A 25,205-nucleotide genomic window follows, 5' to 3' on the forward strand; every position below is an offset into this window, starting at 1 on the left:
TTTGTGTCTTCTGGGATATATTAATATTTATTTTTTATTTGTGTAGTCATAAGAACTTACGAGTATAAATAGATTCTTTCGAAATTTGCATAAAAATTTTACGCTTTGACGATAAAATTCGTAATATATCGAAATTGCTGATTACCTTGAATTTGAAAGTATACTCATAGACATTCAGTAACAGTAAACCAGCATCATCAAGATATAGATAATTCTTGTAGAATGAACGCGTTTTTGAGATTATTTTTATTTTTCATTGGTACTGCTACGTCATCGTGTGTAATTCTTCCGGTCTTTGTAGTGCAATTTTCGAAACTATTCGTACACGAAAAATATGATAAACATACGAAATTCCATGCGGATATACGAGCTGCTCAAAAAATAAGGTGAATTTCAAATTTCGCGGGCTACCTGCATTCGATTAACGATTTTTTATGTTGGTACACTCATCTCGAACAGATGTTCACAGTATCCGCTGTTTAACATGTTCAGTTTGTTGGTGTTTTGCGAGTTCGGCGATTTTCTGCTGTCGAAAAAATGGTTTAGAGAATTTGCGTCCCATTTTGTATAGAAAATAGGAATGAGTGCTCAAAAAAACTTGAAATGTTGACAGTGGCATACGGTGATTGTACTTTGAGTCAGAAAAATGTTTACAAGTGGTAGGAGCTTTTCACTGCTGACTTGAAAAAAGTTAAAGATTCGTGTGATTCAAACATCTTGTCTTTTAACTTACCTAAAATGAATTTAATATCATTTAAATGCCCAAGCAATGAACTCTTTTTTGAAGACAGATCACTGGAATCTAAAAATAACACTAAATTTCTAGGAGCGTTCATTGACCAGAATTTACAATTTGTGGATCATATCAAACAACTCACTAGAAAAGTCTCGTCTGGCTGATATGCGGTTAGAGTGATTTACAAAGAATTGGGGTTCAGCACTGCAAAGATGGCGACTATACACTCATAGATTCTTTCCAACTTTACTCAAAAGTCTACTAATTTCACGGAAAACTGCAGTAAGGTATATAGGAATCCTTACACCAAGAGACTCCCGTAGAACCTTCTTCAAAAAATATAATATTCTAATGTAACTGCATTATTTATACTGGAATCTATGTGTTCAATAAATAAGCATATATTAAATTTTGCTGCATCCTCTTCCCATTATAACACCCGAAACAGCAGACACACTCTGAAACTCACTGTGCCAACTAAAACATCTCCAGAGACTTCATATTTCACAAACGATGGAAAAATGTACAATAATTTGCCTATGGACATAAGATCTGCCAATATGAATGACTTCCAATTCAGAAAGTTAGTTGAACAATTTCTATCTGATAGACCCTATTATACTTTGGATGAATATTTTAACAATAACTTTTAAATGACTTACTCATATTTTTTATCTTTATTTGTTAAGGAGCTCCTGATTTGGGACTTTTTATGTCTTCTCTTTTATAAACTTGACTTTTACTTTTTTATATATACATATCTTTCATATCCACTATTTTGCGTATGCCAGATCTAAGTTAGAGTATGGCTCTGTGTTATGGAATCCAGTGTACGACTACCAAAAAACATCAATTGAGAGCGTGCAAAGGAAGTTCCTAAAATACTTATATCTTATAGTTGATGGTCAATACCCCACGAGGGCATCGATCATAAAATATTTTTGACACGATTTGATATGACTTCTTTGTAAAATAGTAGAGTTATCGTTGGTATAAAATTCCTGCATAAATTACTAAACAACAATATTGACAGTACGGTTCTTTTACCAGAGATCAATTTCTTAGTACCAAGAAGTGAAGTTCGACACAATCTGAAATTCTATTGCGAAGCATCACGCACAAATATTATGCTACGATCACCATTGAATATTATGTGCAGTAGCTTCAATAAAATCTGTGAACACTTCAATATTCATTTCGACTCTCTAAACGCTTTGGTATCTTGTATCCACAATCACTTTTAATAATACTATAAATAACTTTTGTGTCAGTACTGTTAAGTTGCATGATTTGTAACTTTTTGTATTATATACTCAATTTTTCATTCCTCTTTTGAAATTCTACTTATACGAATATTTTATATATACTTTGTTTAAGCATTTACTTTTATACATTTCTATATTCCATTATTTTTAATATTTTATTCCATATATACTCTGTAATAGTGGCATTTCCTGTAACTGGGTACTCCTCTTGGAAATGAATCGCCTTATTTTATTTTAACATAGTTTGTACCCATGCACCATTTTTATTTTAAGTATTTACTATCCCAAATTTATCTTCAAGATTATTTCTTATGATAATGAAGCTTATTATCAATATTATTATTATCTAATATTATTAAAATTATTTGAAATTCCTAAAAGAACCAATACAAATTTAAAATTAAAAAGAATAGCTGAAAATAATAATTATAATAATTATATAATATAATACAAGAAAAAATAGAACAATTCAAACAAAAAATAAAAATTAAAAAAAAAATAAAATTAAGAGATTCCAAGCCAAGTAACTTCACGACGTTTCGATTGTTCATATCCACAGTCATCTTCGGGTAATGACTGGACTGTCACTTATCTCGTCTTTCCGCTTCACCGATTTCGCGGAAGATGACCGTTTGGCGGGGTCATTTTTCGTTGATTACGGGCTTCCATATGTTGCGTATCTCTACGCTAGCTTGGCTGAATACATTATTGGACAACGGCTTCTTTGAATTTCCTCCTAAACCAGTGTTCCTCCCTGTGTACGATCTCAGCTTAGGGCCACTAGATGTTACGTTGATGGGTCCATATATGCTCTGCTATTTCTGATTTGCTGGTTTCCCTCGCTGTGTGTGTTTCTTGTGCTCGGCAATGCGAACTTTCAACGGCCTCTCAGTTTCACCTATATAAAATTTTCCACACTCACAGGGTATCCGGTAAATGCAATTCTTGGCATCGCAGTCCGCGTTTGGTTGCCTGGTTATTGTGAGGCTGCTACGAATAGTGTTTCCGGATCTCAACCAGGTTCTGATGTTGTACTTGGACCCAATTTTTCTTATCCTTTCCGATAATCTTCTAATGTAAGGAAGTGCAAGCGCTGGTTGTGACGGCTTCTCTTCCTTGCGAGGATTTTGCTGTCTTTTAGCCAAAGTCTGTTCCACCATCGCTTTGGAGTAGCCATTCCGTTGAAGATCATTTTTGATGATGTGTAGTTCCTTCTCGAGACCTTCGTTCGTATTACAGAGCCCGAAAGCACGGTCTAATAGTTTTTTGATGATTCCTCTTTTAGTCGATTGATGGTGGTTTGGATTCCTGATTTAGATAGTGTCCCGTGTGAGTGGGTTTTTGGTATACAGATGTTTCCCACTACGTGTCGATCCTCTTCACTAATAGGTCTAAGAATGGCAATTTGTTGTGGACTTCCTTCTCCATTGTGAAAGTGACGGAAGGTCTTACGCTGTTGATGTGTTTCAGAAAGGCGTATAGTTCAATATTCCCATGGTTCCATATTATGAAGGTGTCGTCAACGTATCTCAACGTATTCATAAATAGCGAAAAAAAATACAGACCTTCTATTGTTACAAAATCAAATGTCTAATAAAAAACAACTTAGTAATATGAGGCTTAGAATAAACAAAAATCCACCGAAGCTGATATTATCAGATTGTGTGTGGTGCCATATTATTCTGGTGTGATGTTGACGAATCAAATGTAATACAGTCAAATTAATGGAAAAGAAAACAAGGGTAAAAATAAGATTATAGGTTAACCAAAAGAATGTGTTTTCAACTAGCTTGAGAGTTTCGGATATAGCTTAATTATAGTAGACGAAAGTTGGAACAAAAATGCCTTAAGAAAAGTGTAAACAATATAATTTTTTTTCAAGGAAATAATACTATATAATAATACCAAAAATTTCATGAAAATAAAATTACTATTCAGGATATCATAACGGTAAGATTGAGAGTATTCACAGAATATATGAATTGTAACTATAATTTGTTGTGAAATAAGGATAATTAGTACAAAAGAATCGTTTTACGTCATGAATTAATCATGAAATATGGGGCGAGCGCGATCATCAAAATCAGGAAAGTATAACTTGTGTTGATATGATAATGGCATGCCTCAGATTTCCACAGAAAACTCTGACAGAACGGGTGTGTGAAAGAAATTATTTTAAATAGCCTTAACTTAATATCAATCATAGTATGTATTTTTATATCGACTAATCGATGTGTTCACTTCTTGATTTTGAAGTCAGCCATAATTTCAGCTTCTTCTTAAACAGAGATAATGAGTTTAGTTGTTTCAGTGTAATTTGGTAGATCGTTGTATATCTTTGGCCCAAGAAACATGCTAGATCTCTGGGATATAGTTTTGGTCACATGTGGAACTAAAATGTTAAATTTTTTTGACCTTGTGGAGTAGGAATAATCTAGAAATATTTTGCTCCGATTTTTTTCTGGTCAACAGCAAGTGTTAAATGAAATATTTGTTTTACATCTAATATATTGCCAAGCTTGTAAAGGTCATCTGATGGGTAGGTAATTGGTAGGTAAAGAATTCGTCCTTCAGTTGGAAATAACAGTTTCGTGCACAGCATTCTAGTATTTCCATGATTACTTCTATAGGTAAGTTCGTTTTATCTTCCAGGTCCCCGTCTTCGTCTGTATGATTTGAAGTGCTTCTTCAACCGGAACGTTGGTGTAAAGGCTTTCCACGATGATGAAATTCATCATGAAACATTGTCAATTACTTTCAAACAAACGTCAATCAGTATTACCTTGAAATTATCTGCCGCTTGCGAGAAGCAATACGCAGGAAACTTCCGGTAATTTGGAAAAACAATTCATGGCTTTACCATAATCATCTGACTAAAGGGGGCACAATAGAAATTAATGAATAAACAAACATTTTTTTGAGAAAAATAAAAATTCATCTTATTTATTGAACAGACAGAGTACCAGCTCTTCAATAAATTCTAGCATTTTGTGTTTGATCTACTACTTCTCTAATGTGCTATATTAATCTCATTGTTTTATTACAGGTGGATGGTACATCCTCAGAGATTTCAACGATGCCGATTTCGATAAAAACGAAGTCATAAAAACGCTGCAAGTGAAACATGGCGTCACTCCTTATTTCAAAATATCCGTTCAGCCTAATCCCAACATGCCCGGTCAAAACATCATTAGAATATCGCCGTCGGGGCTAGGACTGCCCGACAAAGAATATTATTATAGAGACCAAGATGATCCGGTGAGTATAAAATGTACTTTGATAAATAACAACATGAGTTGTAGAATTAACTTGTTTCAAAAATTATGCTCTTCATTTATCTCTGTATCTGCACGTGGACGTAACGTTTCAGCCATCTGTATGTATGTATGTTTGTTTGTATGTATGTTTGTAACTCTCAAGCTCGGGATCTGTATTTACAGAATTATCGGCATTATTGCTTGATCTATTCGCGTGCAGATGTCGCTGTACATAACCTCATTGATATTTATCTATTCGCGGGCTCATGGCGCTGTACGTAACTATCAATTATTGCTTGAGCTAGCGAAGTGTTAGCGAAATTTTATACCACAGATGAAATATTAAAATATTTACAATTACCCGTGATTCAGGACAGAAAAAACTTCCGAACGAAACGGAAGATACATTTTAAAATCTGATTCGATTATTTGAAAGCAAACCAGAATATGGATTTCAACAATGAAAACTTTATCGAAAAATTAGAATTGAGGTGCTTGACATACATATCAGATCAAAAGATTAATTCGAAAAATAAAATTATTCACTGAAAAAATATTTTGAAATTATTACTGCAAATTTTCTCTTCACTTCGAAACAAATTTTACAACTGTTCGCCCTCTGTTGGAGACTTACTGCATCTCAGTATTACTATAGAATTTGAGACCTCAAACTTTATGTTGTTTGAGAGGAATTTTACATTCCTGCACCGTCTGTTAAAAATTTATGATACTAGTGACTAGAACTTAAAAAAAATAATTTTTGGCTATAAATTGGACTAATAAGTGAAAAATATAGTTTAAAAAAAATAAAAAACACGCTTTTAAAGAACATCGAACTGAAAAGTTGAAAATAATTTTTTTAAATAAGCTTAAAACAATAACGAACGATAAATACTAGTATTATTGTGAAAAAAGCGGGGGGCGCTTGATATACAAAAAAAATGGCACAAAGCGCCCACGCTTTTTTCACAATAGTACTAGTATTTTTCGTTCATTATTGTTTTGAGCTTATTTAAAAAATATATATTTAGTTTTTTATTTTGATGTTCTTTAAAAGCGTGTTTTTTAGTTTTTTTAAACTATATTTATTCAATATATTCAAAACACTGTTACCGTTGAAAATAGATTTTATATTTCTTTCAAAAGGCGACAACTTTTCATTCCACTTCGATGAAGCAACATTACCATCACAAAAACAAAAAAAATCGTTTGCTTTGGGTGATATCATCATTGTTCTTTACTAATATCTCAGCCTGGGTCAGAGACAGAGAGAGAGAGAGATATACGTTCATTATCACGAAGATTGATAATCTTATCGACAAACTATACTATAGTATGATTTGACATTGTCATTAAACCAACAAAAAACTTTGTGTGTGTACTCATGTACCCACGCTGTGATATATTTCATTATTCGTTTAAGTTTATTTATGTATTTATTCTAAATATTTATTAAAATTTATTTTCATACTATCGCCATATTGTACTATGTATGGGAAAGCCTGGCGACAAATTTTATTATTTAGAATTTTAAGATTACTTCAAGAAAGAAACATTCAATAATTTCATTTTTCTGAACTTTAATAATTAAAAAAAATATTGAAAATATATTTAAGTTTATGTTGTAAAGAAATAATACCTACCGTCAAGTAACCTCAAATTTTACAAACGTACTCAAAGTAATATGTAAAAATCACTTTTATCACTTATAATTCCAGTAAATTATCTTTAAATCGATACATTGTCAATAAATATCAGTCATCACCATATATTATTTGAAATGAAATTATTTTCCAGCAGCTTGACTGCATTAACCTTTCTAGATTTCATATATATATATATATATATATATATATATATATATATATATATATATATATATATATATATATATATATATATTTGTATTTATATAAATATTTCATTCAGACTGATAGAAAACACGTGTTGTAGGTTGAAAAATATTCGAATAAATGTGGTGAATACATTTGCCACTTCTCACGCAGACATACGTAGATGTCTTTACTTTCACTCTGTTGGTATCTTTTTTGTAAAACTAAAATGTTGATTAGCTGATTTCAGGGACTTCCTCACTGATTATGACAGAGGACGGTTGAGTCGATAACGACCGTCCTCAAAGATGGCACGTGGATGTCGTGGTAGAAGTGGAGTCCAAAAGTGATGTGTCATTTTTTTAAAATAAAGTCAAGTTCGAATGAATATTGAAGTGAATGACATTTTGAGAGGGACTAGCGTCCCCTACGCCAGTAGCCAGGCTGGATGTCGACAGATTCGACGAGGTCGTCAGTGCGTTATTAATGAAAGTCATATTGAGAGGACTGGCGTCCCCTAATAATACATGACGTTTTTATAAAAGAAAAAAGTGAATGAGAAAACTTAAGGTCGCAGCATTGTCTCGAGCAAGACAGCTGCGCCCACGGACGAAGCGTCTGTTCACTAGGGACAGGATAGGTCTGTCCAAATGCGCTCGATTGACAAGCTACGAATAAATTAATGAAGAAGAAGCTAACTTCAGGGTGTCGGTTTTTCGAGACTGTCTGCGCGTATCGCAAAAATTTGCTCTCATTATTTTTTCCTAACACGTCAAAAGAAGTATAACTTACCTATACGTACCTACTCATTTGAAATGTGTTGCCAAAAAAGCAACAAAAAAACAAGCTCCTCTAACCTCTAAAATATCGTTGAAGAACTCATTTAGCGCAGAGTACACTTCATTTGCAAAAATTTTCCTAAAGTCTATCTACAATTTAAATAATTTGTTAGTATTTCTCAGGGCTCGTAGTAATTTGTTATATATTTTTATTCCCGTATACACAATCGAGTCTTGTTTTGTAAAATGATTCGAACATTATAGGTACGAACTTCCATTTTTTGTATAAGTCAGGGAGTTCAGAAGATAAATAAGGAAAAATACAGTTAGAATATTGTTCCTTTTGAAAAGAGGTCTACAAGTTTCACTTCATTTTGCTCTTCAAAGATATCTCACAGCGCGATTTTGTAGAATGAAAACAGAAGATAAAATATGTTTGCAGTATATGCTATACCAATCATGGCATAATCAACTTTTTTAGCCTCATGAAATCCCAACTCGTGTGAGACTATTTTTAATGCGAACCAACCCGATGTCAATTTCTTGTCAAGTGTTCTTATATGTTCTTAAAATTTTAGGTCATGATTCATGATTATGCCTAAGACTTAAGTAGTGATATTATTATAAACAGCGTCATTTCCCAGCATCAGTTGTGGTAATGTGCATTTAAAAGTTGAATTGTTTGTTTTTTCTTTCAAATGAAAAACAAAAGATTTGTATATATATCAAAAATAGTAGTGACCCCAAGACAGAACCTTGGTGTACTCCTGTACTTACAACCAGTGTGCTAGGTCTTCACATATTGTTTGCGATTCTCAAGGTGGGATTTGAACCAAGACAAACTTTAGTTTCTTCAATTAAAACAAAATCGTTTTGTTTCTTTCCTCCCAAGGTACGAAAAATTGCACTTCGATTATTTTATTTTGCTGTTGATATCACATACAGTTACTTTGAGACAGTTTTTATAAACATATTTGCCTCAGTGAATTAAGGGCTACCGAAGATTGTCAATATCACATAAAAAGCATCGGCTGATGAGTTAAGAAGTTTTGTAAGTGAATGTACTGAATAATATTGAGAATTTACTAATTTGGATAGGTTAGGTTAGGTCCAAAGTGAGTGGGTCTATTCGATCCGCCACCGCAACTCGCAAGGGTTTATTGTGGCTCACACTTATTCATACTCGACCAAATAAACCCAGCTTTTCAACGAACCCGATAAGTTTGTATGGTGAGTGGTCTTTCAGGTCAGATAGTAAAAGTATGGCTCTGCCGAACTCTAAAAACCTGATTCGGTCCCCAGCGAGCCAGGCACAAAGTATGTGCACTGCTGTTTCATCATTTTCCAAACAGAAGCGACACACAATGCCTTCCGACAGTCCGAGTCTCTGCATAGGATGATTCAAATGACAGTGACCTGTAAGAAGGCATCGTAGTCCATCCCTACTGTGTAGTCCAACAACTGTTTGGTATCAAGCTTTGAAAGGTGAATAAACGCCTTGGAGTGAGCCAATCCTGGAAGATTCTGCTAGAAGTCCATAAATCTTCTTGCCATCCAGATGTTCAATCTTTGTTTGTTTGGCAAAGCGATGCTAATGACCTGACCTGATGAAGCTGCTAGCAGTACCCTACTTTACAAGGAAATCAGCAGCCTCATTGCCTTCCAAGCCAGAATGGCTAGGAATCCAGACCAGAGACAATCTGTTGAGGCTTTCTATCGAGTAGAGTCGTTTTAGGCAATTTGCCACCAATTTAGACATTGCTTGGTAGGAGCCAAGAGCTTCTAACGCCGCTTGACTGTCCGAGAATATTTTTATTGACTTGTGTATGAGATTGAATTCTTCCAATCTCTCCGCACACAATTCAATAGCGTAAATTTCCGCTTGAAATACAGTCGCATAGGTTCCTGGGCAGGTTGATATCTCTGACCTGGGTCTGCGACTGAAAACACCTGCAGCAGAACTGCAAAGTATTTTTGATCCATCTGTGAACCAACATCTATCTGCTCTTAATATTTCCTCCTCCCGGAGGATCCAATCCTCTCTACTCGGGAACAGTAGTTCATAAGGCAGTTCGTAGTTGACAGTTGGAGGCATAAAGTTAGAGGTCATTTCCACAATTCTGTGACTTCCATTGTCAACCAACAGTCTCTCCAGAAAACTGTGGAGGGGAGCTGGATCTAGAAGGATCTCCATGGCCGTTGACGGTGTGGTACTGATGGCACCGCCGGCACCGATGGCCAGACAAGCCTGTCACTGTAGGCCAGAGAGCTTCGCCTGGGCCGTTTTCTGTAAAGCCTTCGGCCACCAGGCAATGATCCTTTTTTCTGAGAATTGTACAGCAAACGTGTCACGAGAGGCAGCAGTAGCAGGGACAAACAATTAACTATTCACATGTAAAACAGTGTTATTTACGTAATATTAATTTATTATTTAAAAATATAAATCTGATATAAAAAATTATTTTGTGCTAGTATAATGCCAACAAAGCATTGCTGTTTTGCGAATTGTACGTCGGATATTCTATATCCGGAAGAAAACGTGTTTTTTACACCATTCATAAAACCTCATAATAATGAGGTTAGATGTAAGAAATGGATACATGCTTGGAGGAGAGTGGATTTAACAGTGCAAAAAATAAATAAATATTCATATGTATGCTATAAACATGAAATGAATATTAAATTTTTCATAGTTAATCATCATTGATCAGAATGAAATATAACCTCAATCGTTTAATAAATTATATTCATTATATTCAATTAAATTTATTTCATTACCATCTATATTTGATTCACATTTCACTCAGAAATAAGTCTGAAATTAATAATTATTTTAAATTTGTTTTATTACAGTTTGAATCTACCGCTACTCGTTTACTAGAGTCCGTATACTAACCTGTCTATTAATTTACTTTTTTTCCAGTCTCTTTCGAATTACGGCATGAAAGCTAACGTTTTAATATTACAACATTGTTATCCTTTACAGTTGCAAATTTTAGTTTTGCTCCATGATCATTTTCTTCTGTTAAGAACATTCTATTTTAATTGTACTTTACCATATGTTTATATGAGGATTAGGCAGTGTTTGTCCCTACCGAACTACTAGCGCTGCTAGTAAGTGATTTTTCGTACTTCAGGAAAAAGGTTCATTGCACCATAAGTGATCATTGCTCTGACAATCATCACATCACTCCAATGGATTTGTTTAGGACCTAAACCCAAAGTTTTACCACAAATCCTTCGACATAATTTGGGTAGGTGAATCAAACAAATTTCATCTATTCTCATCTTAATTTCTGCATGAAAGATGTTTTGAACGCAATATCTCACTCAAATATTCAAAGAAATGTGTAGGATTAAATTACCAAGTTGATGAGAGACCATGAACTCCGCATTTTGAAAAAATACTTTGTGACACTTCAGCGCCTTCTAATTATAGGTATATTTGTTATTCTTCATTTTCAGGTTCAAATTGCTTATAGAGAATACATAAGAGATGTAGTTATATACATGAGCACCGCTAGAAACGAAGCGACGAAATTTGGCACGGACATGTTCTTCTACGAAAAAAGGATCGCCGAAATAACTCCGGATACGATGAGTTTACAAAATCCAATAACCACATACAACGCCATTTCGTTATCGGAACTAAGAGATACTAATTCAGTAAGTTATTTCACACTAACATCTTCAATATTGTCGGAATTTTCTTGAACATGAAGTTGATGTCCATAAGATATCCTCAAGTGATAGAATATATCAATCGCTGAACGAAATTTGTGTTCTGTCTCTTTCTGCAGCTTTCATTGCAAGGCAACTAGTTGAATCTGAAGCCCAAAAACAAAATATTCATCATCCAACATCAAATAGCACTGTTTTGACCTCTCATTGAACCTTCTGTCGATCCCGGAAATGATATCTTAGTAAAGAGTGTTGTCCATAAAAGCTAGTTCTATTACAGCTCGAAACAGCTCTATCTAATGTTGGATCACAAATGTTTCAAGCTCTTGTTTCGATTTATGTATCCAGTTTAATGTATTAGATTATTAACCCGCCCTCTCTATTGTTTTTTTTTAATTTTTAATTCTACGTAGATTGATTTTGGTTTTGAATTTTATCATTCCAGATTCCATTTTTCGATATATTACAAGCCATGTATCCAGAATCGAATATCACCGATAATACGGAAGTGATTGTCAGTTCTTTGGAATATTTAGGACAAATATCTCAAATAATAGCCACCACTGACAGAAAAACCATGAACGGATACCTGACTTGGACTCTAGTCAGACATTATATCCCCTATTTATCTAGTACTTACACTTCGGCTTTGGATACGTTCACATCTGCGCTTTACGGTGAGTATAACATATACGCACATCGCCAAAATTCGGTTTTTCACTTCACAATTGGAAATCAAGTACTTAAGTACATTTCGGATATTAGGGATATTAGTTCTTTCAAAATCATTCAGCATTTCGGGACAGTATTGTTTTTGGTCTCACAAGATATATTTAATATAGAGATGAAACTTCAAGATGGCGATGGCGACTGGGCGCCATCTGGGAAAAAAATTGAATGGAAAGGGGGGTCTCGTGACACATATTTTGAAGCCCCTGACATATACTTCACAACCCTAGAATATAAAGTCAATATCTTCACCTACTACAAAATGGCGGAGCATTTAATATCGATATTTCTAGAAATATTCCTTTTTATCTGTCATATGGCAATTTCAACAACCCGATGATGTTTGTTAACTTATTTTTTGTTCATAAAAACGTCAATAATGTCAGTACGACAATGAACATCATTGTTCGGTTAGAATATTCTCTTTTAATTTTCGGTCCTAATCTCCAAAATGGTCCATTCTCGTCCTTCAGAAGAAAAAATTTAGGCGATTTTTATTTACGGTGCGACGCGTAACTTTCACGAGATAAAAAGATTTTCGAAGAACATTTTCCGAATCGTCCTATCTGTAGAAAATATTTGAGGGAACTGGTATTCAAATTCACTACTACCGGTAGTGTACATAACAAAAAGCCCCCAGGTCATCCGTCCATTCCGGAAGAACAGCAAGTGCAAATAATTAGTGAGATGGTAGTAAATCCTGAACAGTCTACTTATTCCGTCGCGAATGTTTGCGAGGTGTCTCCTTCTACTGTGTGGAGATTTTTGATGAGGAATAGGTATCACCCATACAAAATTAAAATGGTACACCAATTAACTGAAGATAACCCCGATTGAAGAACAAAATTCTGCGAAATCATGACGGAAACCATTGCGAGGCATCCTACCTATCTCAACAAATTTTTGTTTTGGTGACGAATGTACATTTTTTCTGAACGGCAATGTTCACAGACAAAATTGCCGTTATTGGAGTGTCACCAACCCTCACGTTTTCCGGGAAACACATACCTAATATCCAGAAAAAAATAACATTGGGGCAGGAATATTGATGGGAAACCATATTGTAGGAACTCTATGTATTGATCAAAATTTAACAGGGGAACTTTATTTGAATATGTTGGAAACTACTGTTGACCCTCTCATCACTGAAATCGTCGAAGCGAATCCTAATAAATTCGATATGGATATTGTATTCCAACAAGATGAAGCACCACCACGTTACTCCAGAAAAGTAAGAAACTATTTGGATACTACTTTTCCGGGTCGTTCGATTGGCCGTCGAGGTCCTACAGAATAGCCAGCCTGCTCGCCAGATTTGACACCTTTGGACTTTTATTATGGGGCTATTTGAAGCAAAAGGTGTACGAAAGTGAACCTGCTTCAATATTGGATATGCGATAGAGAATAATAAATACTTGTAGAGATATTGACGTAACTGTGTTCGAAAAACTTCGGCGTGAAATATCGGATAGGTTGTTCGAAGCAACTGAACTGACCTCAAGCTTATTGCCTCATATTATATAGTTTTAAATGTCAATGTATTCAGGCAATTATTCAAAGTTCCGCCATTTTGTAGTAGTTGAAGATATTGACATTATATTCTAGGGTTGTGAAGCTTCAAAAAGTTGTATTACAAGACCCCCCTTTCTATTCATTTTTTTTTTTAAATGGCTCCCAGTCGCCATCTTGAAAGTTTCATCTGTCAATTTCATTTCAAAATAAAGTATTAAGTATTCATGCATTAATTTCATTATCCCAAATTTCAATTTTTTGAGTTGACCCGTTCAAAAAATAAAAGGACTGGGGCATTAAAGAAATGCACTGTATAAACAGTTGTGGGTATTGACTCTGACCTTTGGAGATTGAAGATTTGACCTATATTCTAGGTATGCAACAACCTTTGGAAAGGTGGGAAATGTGCGCGGGATTAGTCAGAAGATTTATGGGGTTCGCGGTGAACTACTTCGAGGAAAAAAATCATCCCATTACGAAAAATTCAATGCGAACCATCAACGACACATTTGCTTCAATTGTTAGTGTTGTAAAAAATAAAATTGAAACATTTCCACAGACGTCATTACTCTACAACCATCTGAAGAGCAAGGTAAGATTATGCTTGTTTCTCATTCATTTTTGCTTGATTTGAAATCATAACGGGAGTACGGAATATTTGACAGGAGTTCGAAATCCTTCAAAGTGGGCCATCAAAAATGTACAGCATGTCAGGAAAAGGACTTTTGCAAACATACCAAGTTTGAATTGAAAGAGGATATACTTTTCAAAAGAGATTGATTTTTGTGTAAAATCCTTTATGACTTTCTACCTCTCCATCTCTCAATCTTTATACAAAAATGTGTGAATTTTCAAAAAACGGAAGCAAGCAATCAATTTCGGAATAAACTTTTTACAAAAATGTGTAAATTATGCTCAGGAGTTTCTTTATACACCAATTGGAAGAAAAAGTTGTTTCGAAACAACTACTCTCAACACGTGCTTTGCCAGGCAAGTTAGCATCATCAGGAGATGACTGAAACTATGTCTAAGTCTTAGTCATCTTCTGATGATGATAATTCGGTTGGCGAAACGCAAACCCCTATCAATGAAGATCCACTCGACCCCCATTCTCATTTGAAACCTTTGGGGGATGACAAAACCTTGCTGAATGGGAGGAACTTCAAGACCATTTTCAAGACCACAGTCGATATTCTGGGAAAGGCACTACCCACTATTTCCAAACTAGAATCAACAATGCCGGAAATTGCTTTTCGACAGCGTCTTGTCAGGCGAATTTTGAAACAGCTCAATATCAACAAGGCGTCTGGCAAACGAACTCGCGCAAATGAACTCGCACCAGTATTTTGCAGACTTTTTAACCTGTCTTATAAGAAAGGGGTTTTTCCTTCTTATTGGAAGATTGCTCGCGTTCAGCCTATTCCCAATAGCACAGGAGCCCACGATGCAAAATGGGGATTTACTTGAGCGTCATAGAGACCTATTAGGTTGCAAAGCTTAGATGATAAGAAGAAAAAATGTTATATAATATATACCTTTTCATCGGTGGGGGAAGCGGCTATAGATTTTTAAATATGTAAAAAAAACTGTTGCATGGACATACTCGAGCGCGTCAGATATTGATACCATCAATGTCCTACGTATTTTTAATAATGTTGGTATGTTAATCTGATCGTTTGCATGATGTGGGTGGTTGAACGTAAGGGTTAAAAATGAAAAAAAAATTAATCGAGCCCGTCAGATTTTTTAAGGTGGTGTTGAGTGCACCAAAAAAAAAAGCTCTCATTCAATAATCTGACGATTTCGATCTGACGATTTCGATCTGACGCAAACTCGCGGCCATTATTATAATGTGCAAAAAAAATCGCCATTTTGAAATACTCGAGCGCGTCAGATTAAGATATATATGGTTCATCTTTATGTTTTATGACGTGCTGTCTCATAATCTGACGACTAATCTGACAAAATATTTTTTCAAACTTTTTTTTTAATCATTGAACTCAATTGAAAAGCTCAGGAAATAGCATGCAAATAAATAAGTGTATGTTTTTTAAGTAGAATACTTGTATTTATAAAAAAATAATTTAAAAAAATCTCAAAAAAATTTAATTTTTTATAATCAATGAAGGAAATAGAAATAAAACTTTCTATGTTTTTTACCACTTTTATTTGTAACTAACGCTACTGCAGTTACCTATACAATATATAAGTTTGAAAATGTCTTTATAGGACGATACTGCAGTAACGTTAGTTACAAATAAAAGTGGTAACTAACGTAGTAACGGCAACATCCATCAATTAATTGATTAATTAATCTTCATCACGAACGAGTCTCTGTGATCAGCTGTGATGGCGTCATGGCAACAGAATTCAGAGTGGGGACGGAGTGAGACAGTAATAGATACAGAAAAAGTGAAAAAAGAATAGAAACGCGGAGAGGGAAATATAGGCATCACGTAGCTGCACGCATTAAACTTTCTCGACGAATTTTTGCTATTTCGGCTTGCGGAAATCGTCAGATTATATATTTTTCGATATCCTTGAATTATTTTCTTCAAAATAAAAAAAAAATAGCTACGCTCGAGAATGTCAAGATGACGTTTTTTTACAACTTTGCTGCCCTCCCCTTTCTTTACGTCACTCTCAAATTGTCAGATTACTGGAATATACACTTTTTAGCATGTAATTAACTCACCCTATCTTAATCTGACGCGCTCGAGAATTTCTGATGATCAATTTTTCTTTTACTAATCTGATCCTGTATCCATCACGGGCGGCTTTATATATGGTGCTCATATTTGATGGAGGTACTCAACCGGGTACAAGGTTTCCACCTGTATATTAACCTGCCGCGCTTCAGTAAATCCCGAAATCCCCGCTTCAGTAAATCCCGATATCCCCGCTTGGGCTCATCTATTACAAAGAGGGCAAGAAAAATCTTCCAAATAACTATAGACCAGTCGCTTTGCAATCAGTGATATCAAAAATTATGGAGAAAGTCATACCCCACATCAAAAATTATGGAGAAAGTCATAAACCACCGTATCCTTGAATATTTGGAAGGCTTCAACGTCTTGAGCAATCTTCAATATGACTTTCAGAAACAAAGATCAACAGGCGACCTTTTATCGTTTGTCACCCATATTTGGAATAACGCAATCCAGAAACATGGAGAATCAAGAGCTGTTGCGTTTGATATTTCTAAGGCCTTTGACCGTGTGTGGCATGAGGGTTTGCTGGCCAAAATTCGATTCTATGGCTTGTCGGATCATTTTTGTGAATGGCTCTTCAGCTTCCTGAAAGAAAGTTTCTTGCAAGTGGTCGTTGATGGATATCTCTCGAATTCTATCACCATCAACGCTGATGTTCCCCATGGATCCATATTGTCTCCAACTCTCTTTTCATTGTACATCAACGATTTATTGGAAAAAAACAAGAATCCAATATATTGCTTTGCTGACGACAGCACACTTGTCTCGTCATTCCATTTGGATTCCACATCATCGGCTACGGAGGCAAATCTTCACCAGCAGCAGGAGGCGGCAGAAGTGATTTTGAATTGGGGTGAAAGTAACCAGGTTTAATTCAATTCCACAAAAACCCAGGCATCTGTTTTCTCCAAGAAGATGAATATCTCCGAACCGGATATAATAATGAGGGTCAGATAATTCCGCCTTCTGCTTCGATAAGTTTGTTGGGGTTTAAATGGACGCCAATATGTCTTTGCACAATCATGTCGCTAAAATTGCAAAGGCTGCTTCTCAAAAGATTGAAACACTGTTCCGAACCAGAAAACTGTACATACCTCAGCAACTTTTGATGCTTTATTAAGCTCAGATCAGACTTTTTTTGGAGTATTGTACTCTTGTATGGAGCTCTGCCCCCAAACATACGCTGAAGTTACTGGATTGCATCCAGAAAACATCACGTGCAACCTTGATAGTCTGGAAGATCGAAGAAGAGTTAGAGATTTGTCTCTCTGCTATGGATAGTTTCACGGGAAGTGTTCAAGTTTCTTGGCACATTTGGCCGCTCATCTTTCCGAGGTTCAACTCCTTACACCTCGAACTCCACTGTCTAAGAACTTTTTCATCTAGAGAACTGCGTTTATGTGGAATAAACTTCCTGAGAACGTTTTCCCAAATGGATTAAATCTTCAGCTATTCAAATCCAAAGTGAATCGCTACTTTTGCACAGGCACCGCTCTGAGAGCGCCTTAAGGATTTTCCTGTAGTGCTTGTGTTTTGTCCTTGAAATAAATGGGGTTGAAGGTTTTGCTATGGTTTTTGTGTCATATTTCAATACAAAAATGGCGAGTTTTTAGAGTTTTGCGAAAACCCCTTCACTTGGCGGTGCGATTTCGAAAGTTCACTTTGGACGAGGTCTCTTCAAAAAATAAAGTGAATGTTCAAACTTCACGGGCTACGTACATTCGATTAGCGATTTTTTATGTTGGTACCCTCGTCTCGAGGGGGGCTATTTTGAAGGGGACGAAATATAAATTGGTCAATGAATAAATATTCTTTGAGAAAAATGAAAATTCACCCCATTTTTGGAATGAACCTCGTATATAAAAAGTATAATTTTGAAGTGAATATTGAAAAATGAAATCCATATGATGAGAACGGTGAGTCTAAGGAAAGAAGAACTGAATACACAATGAAAATTACAGAAAAAAAGAAAAGTACCAGTGAATGTTTACCATTTTTTTTGACGTTTGAAAAAGGGCTAAACCTTTACATATCTCTCTCAATTCATGAATTCGATTTCTACTCGAGAGAAAATCATACTTATATATTTTCTACAAACAATCAATATCAAATACATTATTTGTTTGTTTAACATTTTAGTGGATTCTACATAATTATTTTATAAATATGTACATTTTATCATTTCGTTCTATTTTTCTGTATTGGTTTCATTAGTGGGTATTTGTTGGACACACACTAAATAATGCTGATTTTCTGTGATATCTAAATTTCAATATGTTTTTGATTTGATAAGTCATTTAAATTTGCAACTTTCCAGCAATGAGGCCTAATTATATTATAATTATTCATATTTGATTTTCTTCAATTCGAGACTAATTTGTTTTTCTTCAGGAGATTTTTTCGAATTATTAACATTTGAAAATAGAATAGTTTTATAAATGACTGTAATAATACAATTCTTTATTTATAATTTTTGGAAGATTTGAAATTTGTGTAGGAGAGTATACCTAAAAGATGAACAACACTAAACCAAATAAGAAATTAATTTTTGGAAAGGAAGTTTTTGGCTTTCTACTACTCCATCTGAATACAAAAAAAAAGATGAGGGAATCTTCCAAAGAAAGGAAGAATGTAAGCAATTTGAAAATAAGTAACTCTATACATGGATGTGTAGATCATGCAAAGAAGTAACTTTCAGACACAAACTGAAAGAAAGTCCTCCTGAAACAGCTACTTTCATATAAAAATTGAATTACACGAAAGAAACAATTCTTTCGAAACAAATACTTCTATATGAACACTGAATTATACAGAAGATACTTTTCTCTACTCAGTTTGTATTTCAAACATTCGCTGTGGAATGAAAAACAGATCCACATGAGTTCTACTTTAAATGAATGGTAACAAATTGCACTTACATGGAACACTGTCATCCTCACTGATATACATAGATGTATAGACTTACTTATTTTCAAATTGATTACTTCCTTCCTTTCTTTGGAAGATTCCCTCATCCTTTTTTTTTGTATCAAGATGGGGTAGTAGAAAGCCAAAAAATTTCTTTCCCAAAAATTAATCACTCCTAAAAATATAACCCCCTCAATTCAAATAAGATTCCTCTTGGCTGGGATTGAATCAAATAGGTGAATGAATGTCATTACGATGTCATCGATGACATAAGCAGATCAAGCTTATTCCGTGATATTAAAAATCGTAATTCATGAATGAATTGTGTGTATTTTCTATAATGTTATCCAATTTGGTACTGAAGAGCCTTGGGGCAAGTGTCTTAAGGCGAAACATCGATGTTTACCAGTGAGGATGACAGTGTTCCATGTAAGTGCAATTTGTTACCATTCATTTAAAGTAGAACTCATGTGAATGATATCTGATTTTTATTCCACAACGAATGTTTGAAATACAAACTGAGTAGAGAAAAGTACCTTCTGTATAATTCAGTGTTCTTATAGAAGTATTTGTTTCGAAAGAATTTTTTTCTTTCGTGTAATTCAATGTTTATATGAAAGTAGCTGTTTCAGGAGGACTTTCTTTCAGTTTGTGTCTGAAAGTTACTTCTTTGCATGATCTACACATCCATGTTGGAGTTACTTATTTTCAAATTGATTACTTCCTTCCTTTCTTTGGAAGATTCTCTCATCCTTTTTTTTGTATCAAGATGGAGTAGTAGAAAGCCAAAAACTTTCTTTCCCAAAAATTAATCACTCCTAAAAATATAACCCCTTCAATTCAAGAAATTAATGATTTTAATTTTCACAAAACTTGAAGCTAATCTCAATTTTTTTGAAAAATACGTTTCTCATGTCAGAGTTTTTGAGGTCAAAAATTTCTTCCATCATTTTATCTGGCATAACTTCTTTTCCAGTTATCAACACTATCTCTCCAGGTTGGCATTCCAGAAAACACCAAGGAGGAAAAATATCTCAAAGACTACTATCTGAAACTGAAAATATTAAAGTCGAATTTATTCGACAGTGTGCAAAACAGTGTTGGTTTCCAAAAGAAATTGGAAGAAAGAAGACTGAATAAATCACCCGCAGAAGACTCTATTTTATCATATGTCTTAGCTGAAGTGCCCGTAGTGGAATATTCTCCTTCTGATAATGCTGTTATCATTCCGAGGATTTTGTTGACTGAACCATTCTTCGAGGAAAACTATCCCAGGTATGTAAATTAGCGATACATCAGTTATAGGAACTTTCTCACGAAGAATTCTTATTTTATATTGCAAAAAACTAAAAATAATCGATTTGGGTATAGTTTTATTTCTGGTCGTTTTATAGGTATGCGATGATTCGTCTAGAGGGCGACAAATTTTTTAGAGATTTTCGTGTTACTGTGAAAATATTATTTATTATACACATGATGAAGAAAAACGAAAAATTACCAAGCATTCGTTATATTATAATTTGATAGTTTCAGAATTTCTTGAGAAAATTTTACTGAAATAAAGTTAACGCTCACAAAAACCATTTCCTATTTTTCAAACAATGTACATCAATAATGAAATTATATAACATTTACGAGGTCTGTTAAAATATAAGGAGGTGTTACTGTTTGAATTCCTGGACTGATTTATATTGACGTTTATTTGTATTAGTTGCTAAGATAATATTATAAATGAAGTATTGTTTTTAACTCTCTAAAAGCCGAATTTCAAAAAATATAAAAAATCGGTCATTCGGCCTGATATAAAAAAATATTATACATTTTAGGTAAGATTGATAATTCACAAATGGTCCTTCGAGCCGGATATAAAGAAATAAACATTTTAGGTAAGATTAATAATTAACGAATGTTTTCTTATTAGCCAGTGGGCTATGCTTGAAGAATGGCAGTAAACAAATCTAAAGAAATTAACTTTAATCGTTCAAGCCAGTCTCGAATATAGCTACACAGTAGGTTGAATGAGTGCGTTTGATTATATCCAACGCCCTTCGTGGTATTAGCCAGGGGGTAGTTGTTTTCTGATAGGCGTCAGTCCATTCAACCTACTGTGTAGGTATATTCGAGGCTGGCTTGAACATTTAAAGTTCATTTCTTTAGATTTGTTTACTGCCAGTTTTCAAGCATAGCCCACTGACTAATAAGAAAGTTTTTCTTCCTTATTCAGACGAATCGGGCAAATTACGGATATGCAGTTGGTTAGTACCTAGTCCACTAGATGGAGTGACATTTTGTTGTTCGCTACAACTTAGGAAGAGGAATGAAATACTCTGAAAGAATGCCGATTTCCAATTATGGAATATCATTGACTTTAGGTCGATGATGGCCACGATCTTGCACTGATAAGTGGCCCGAAATCGGTCTGCAAGTGTGCCCATTCCAAAATTGAAGGTCTACTCTTTCAGTTGTATTGCCAATTGCATATGCAGGAAATTTTCTGTGAAGATTCCTGCACTGACGCCTGTCGGATATAATCCAACGTTCTTCGTGGTATTAGCCAGGGGAGTAGTTGTTTTCTGATAGCCGTCAATCCATTCTATCCACTGTGTAGCTTATTTCTTTAGGTTTAATTAACAAACAAACGAACTAGTCTGTGGTTATATGTCTGAAAAGCTTCTGTTAAGACGTAGTCAGGAAAAAATCTGTCAGAAACTAGCTTCTCAAGTTAAGTCTTGCCCGGTGCTATTGAAATCTCATAGTTCCATAACTAAAAGAAGTGAAACCAGACTGCCGAAGACGAATATGAGCGAATCTATTGAAATTTCTAATCCAGTACCTTCGAATTTTCGAAGTTCCGAACGTAGCAGAAGTCAGAATATGTCAAAAAACAAAACTCTATTTATATTCTTATATTAGCAACTAATACAAATAAACGACAGTATAAATTAGTCCAGAATTCAAATAGTAACAGGTGGATGTTTAAATTTCACGAGCTACGAAGGGTGATTAGCGATATTTTTATGTTGGTACACTCCTCTTGAACGTATGTGCACAGTTTCAGTTGTTTACCATGTTTATTTTGTTGGTGAGAGGTATAAAAGTTTGAAGTTTTTTGCGAGTTTGGCGATTTTCTGCAACCAAAAAAAATTGATCAAAGAATTTGCATCAAATTTTGTGTAAAAACTGAAATTGAGTGATCAAAAACACATGAAATGTTGATAGTGGCATACTGTGATTGTACTCTAAGCCAGAAAAATATTTAGAAGTGGTACATGCTTTTCACAGAAGGTCGAGAAGATATGAATGACGACGATCGTCCTAGACGCTCCAGCACATCAACAATCGATGAAAATTTTGAGAAAGTGGAAAACATTGTCATGGAAAATCGTTGAATCGCTATTAGAGATGTTGCTGAAGATGATGGCGTATCGGTTGACACATACCATGCAATTTTTTCGAGAATTTCGGTCATGAAACGTGTGGAAGCGAAGATCATTCCAAATTTGCTGAATTTTGACCAATAAAAATATCGCATAAGCATGGCTCAGGAATTGTTGAATGGCGTCAACGACGATCCAGATTTTAACTGGTGACGAATCGTGGGTATATGTGTAGGAAAGTGGGATTCAACGACTGCCGTCAATGTTTTGGTTGATTTCTGGGGATGTTTTAGTTATCAAAGAAGGTAAACTAATAGACCATAAAGTGTACCGGAAGAAAACACACACAGATCGATACCTACGTAATGGATCCAACTATCATCCAAAACAGAAACGAACCATCATCAACACCCCAGTGAACAGAGTTTCGAAAATATGTGAAGAAAGGTACGTCGACGACGAAATAAAACTCCTAACAACTGTGTTACAAGCGAACGGCTATGACAGAAAAGGCATAATCCACGTTACGCGTCCAAGGGAGAAGAAGAGAAACAAAAGTGAATTCAACCCCAAGGCACTGTTTATCTGCCAGACGTAGAAGGTGTCACCAATCAAATCAGAAAAATTCTGAAGAAGGAAAAAATTAACACCGTCTTCAAACCAACGAAGAGAATATAGGATGATCTGAGATCAACAAAAGACAACAGAGATCCATTCAAATCAGCGGGAATTGTGCACATTTAACGTTGGCGGCAATCTCAAAGACCAAAAAATCCAATTCATAGAAATGAACCGGCTGCGAACCAGTCCACGTGAACTGTAGAATTGGCGGTTCGTATTGGATAATTTTTACTAACCAAGTTTTATGATTGGCTGAAGAGTCATAAAATTAAATTTGAAGTCATGTTTCGGTGACGAATAGAAATTGGGGAATGAGGGGATGGTTATCGCCGTCGTGTTCAATTCAGGAACTGATTGCGACTTGAGTGTTGAAATTCGATATTGATGTAGTTATAATTACTTAAAATGTTTGTTATCTGTTTAAAATGTGGCGTCCTTGGACAAGTATTAATAGTAATAACGAGTGTGATAACAACATTCGAGGAAAGATGAAATACATAGTTTTTTCATGGATAACAAATTGTATTTTGAAAATTACTATACCAAAAACCAAGTACTTGAAGTTTTACAGACAAAAACATTTGAAAAAGTGTATACCCTTGAGAGTATTGCTGAAAAGTATGGACACACCATATTGAGAATTCCCCCCTTTTTTGTGTTTTCAAGCCCATCGAGTTGATTTGAGGAAAATTCAAACAAAGCAACAGGCGTAGAAATAATTTTACAAAATTTGATAAGAAGGTAATAGAGCTAATTAAAGAAGAAGTATCGAATATTACCGAAAAAGTCTGGCAGAAAAAAAATAATTTTAGTTGAAAAAGAATATATGAAGACTGGATACTTCCATATCATTGGTGGAAATTCATTATTGATTTAAATGACGACAGTGAATATATATATATATATATATATATATATATATATATATATATATATATATATATATATATATATATATATATATATATATATATATATATATATAATATATATATATATATATATAATGAATTCCTCTTCCATATTCTCTGTTTCACTATCACTGTCGTCATTTAAATCAATAATAAATTTATTTTTACCATTAATATTTGTCCTTCTGACAAACATCAGTCCGAAGGGTAAGGGAACTGGGCTCCAACCTGAACAAACTCAAGACGACGTACAGCTTCAGTTTAGTTGACACGTCAAGAAGAGTACATTGACCACGCCACTGAAGATGACTGCCGCAGTTGCAGTCGAAACGTTTAGAGATTATAACCAAAGACCACACGGCAAAACCCGGAAACCTACCATAACATGGGTATATGATTATGATATCGAAACCAAAGTTCATTCGCCCCAACGGAAAAGCCCAGGAGAGCCAAGACCAAGAAAAGCACCCCGGGTTGGATCAAATGTCAAGGTTTTGCTCACTGTTTTTTTTTTCGATTACCGTGGCTTAGTGCATCAGGGTTTCTATCCACATGCTAGAACGGTCATTAAGGAGTATCATCTTGAAGTTATGCGCTGCTTGCGAGAAGCAATACGAAGGAAACGTCCAGTACTGTGGAAAAAAAATCATGTGCTTTGCATCACAATAATGCACTTGCTCACTCGTCATTGCTTGTTCATAATTTTTTGGCCAATAACAACACCGTAATCATGCCTCAGTCACCGTATTCACCAGATTTGGCCCCCTGTTACTTTTTCCTGTTCCCAAGACCCATGAAGAGGACAGTGTTTTGTCACGTTTGAGGCGATAAGAAGCGAATCGCTGCGAGAGTTCAAGGATATACGAAAAGGATTGGAAAAAACATTG

General features: G+C 34.8%; 1 protein-coding gene across 1 annotated transcript in view; it reads left to right on the forward strand.

Annotated features, from left to right (window-relative positions):
- LOC111501885 (endothelin converting enzyme 1) overlaps positions 1 to 25,205 on the forward strand; it is a 354,283-nt gene that overhangs the window by 321,880 nt on the left and 7,198 nt on the right. Inside the window, exons 4-8 of the mRNA XM_074176343.1 lie at positions 5,048 to 5,259; positions 11,335 to 11,535; positions 11,996 to 12,227; positions 14,166 to 14,383; positions 20,386 to 20,684. Coding sequence (XP_074032444.1) covers positions 5,048 to 5,259; positions 11,335 to 11,535; positions 11,996 to 12,227; positions 14,166 to 14,383; positions 20,386 to 20,684 — 1,162 coding nt within the window. The remainder of the gene's footprint in view (positions 1 to 5,047; positions 5,260 to 11,334; positions 11,536 to 11,995; positions 12,228 to 14,165; positions 14,384 to 20,385; positions 20,685 to 25,205) is intronic.

The sequence above is a fragment of the Leptinotarsa decemlineata genome, unplaced genomic scaffold (assembly GCF_025532065.1).
Source record: "Leptinotarsa decemlineata unplaced genomic scaffold, Ldec_3_MD MMD2_tig00001719_RagTag_RagTag, whole genome shotgun sequence".
In the NCBI taxonomy this organism is placed as follows: Eukaryota; Metazoa; Arthropoda; class Insecta; order Coleoptera; family Chrysomelidae; genus Leptinotarsa; species Leptinotarsa decemlineata.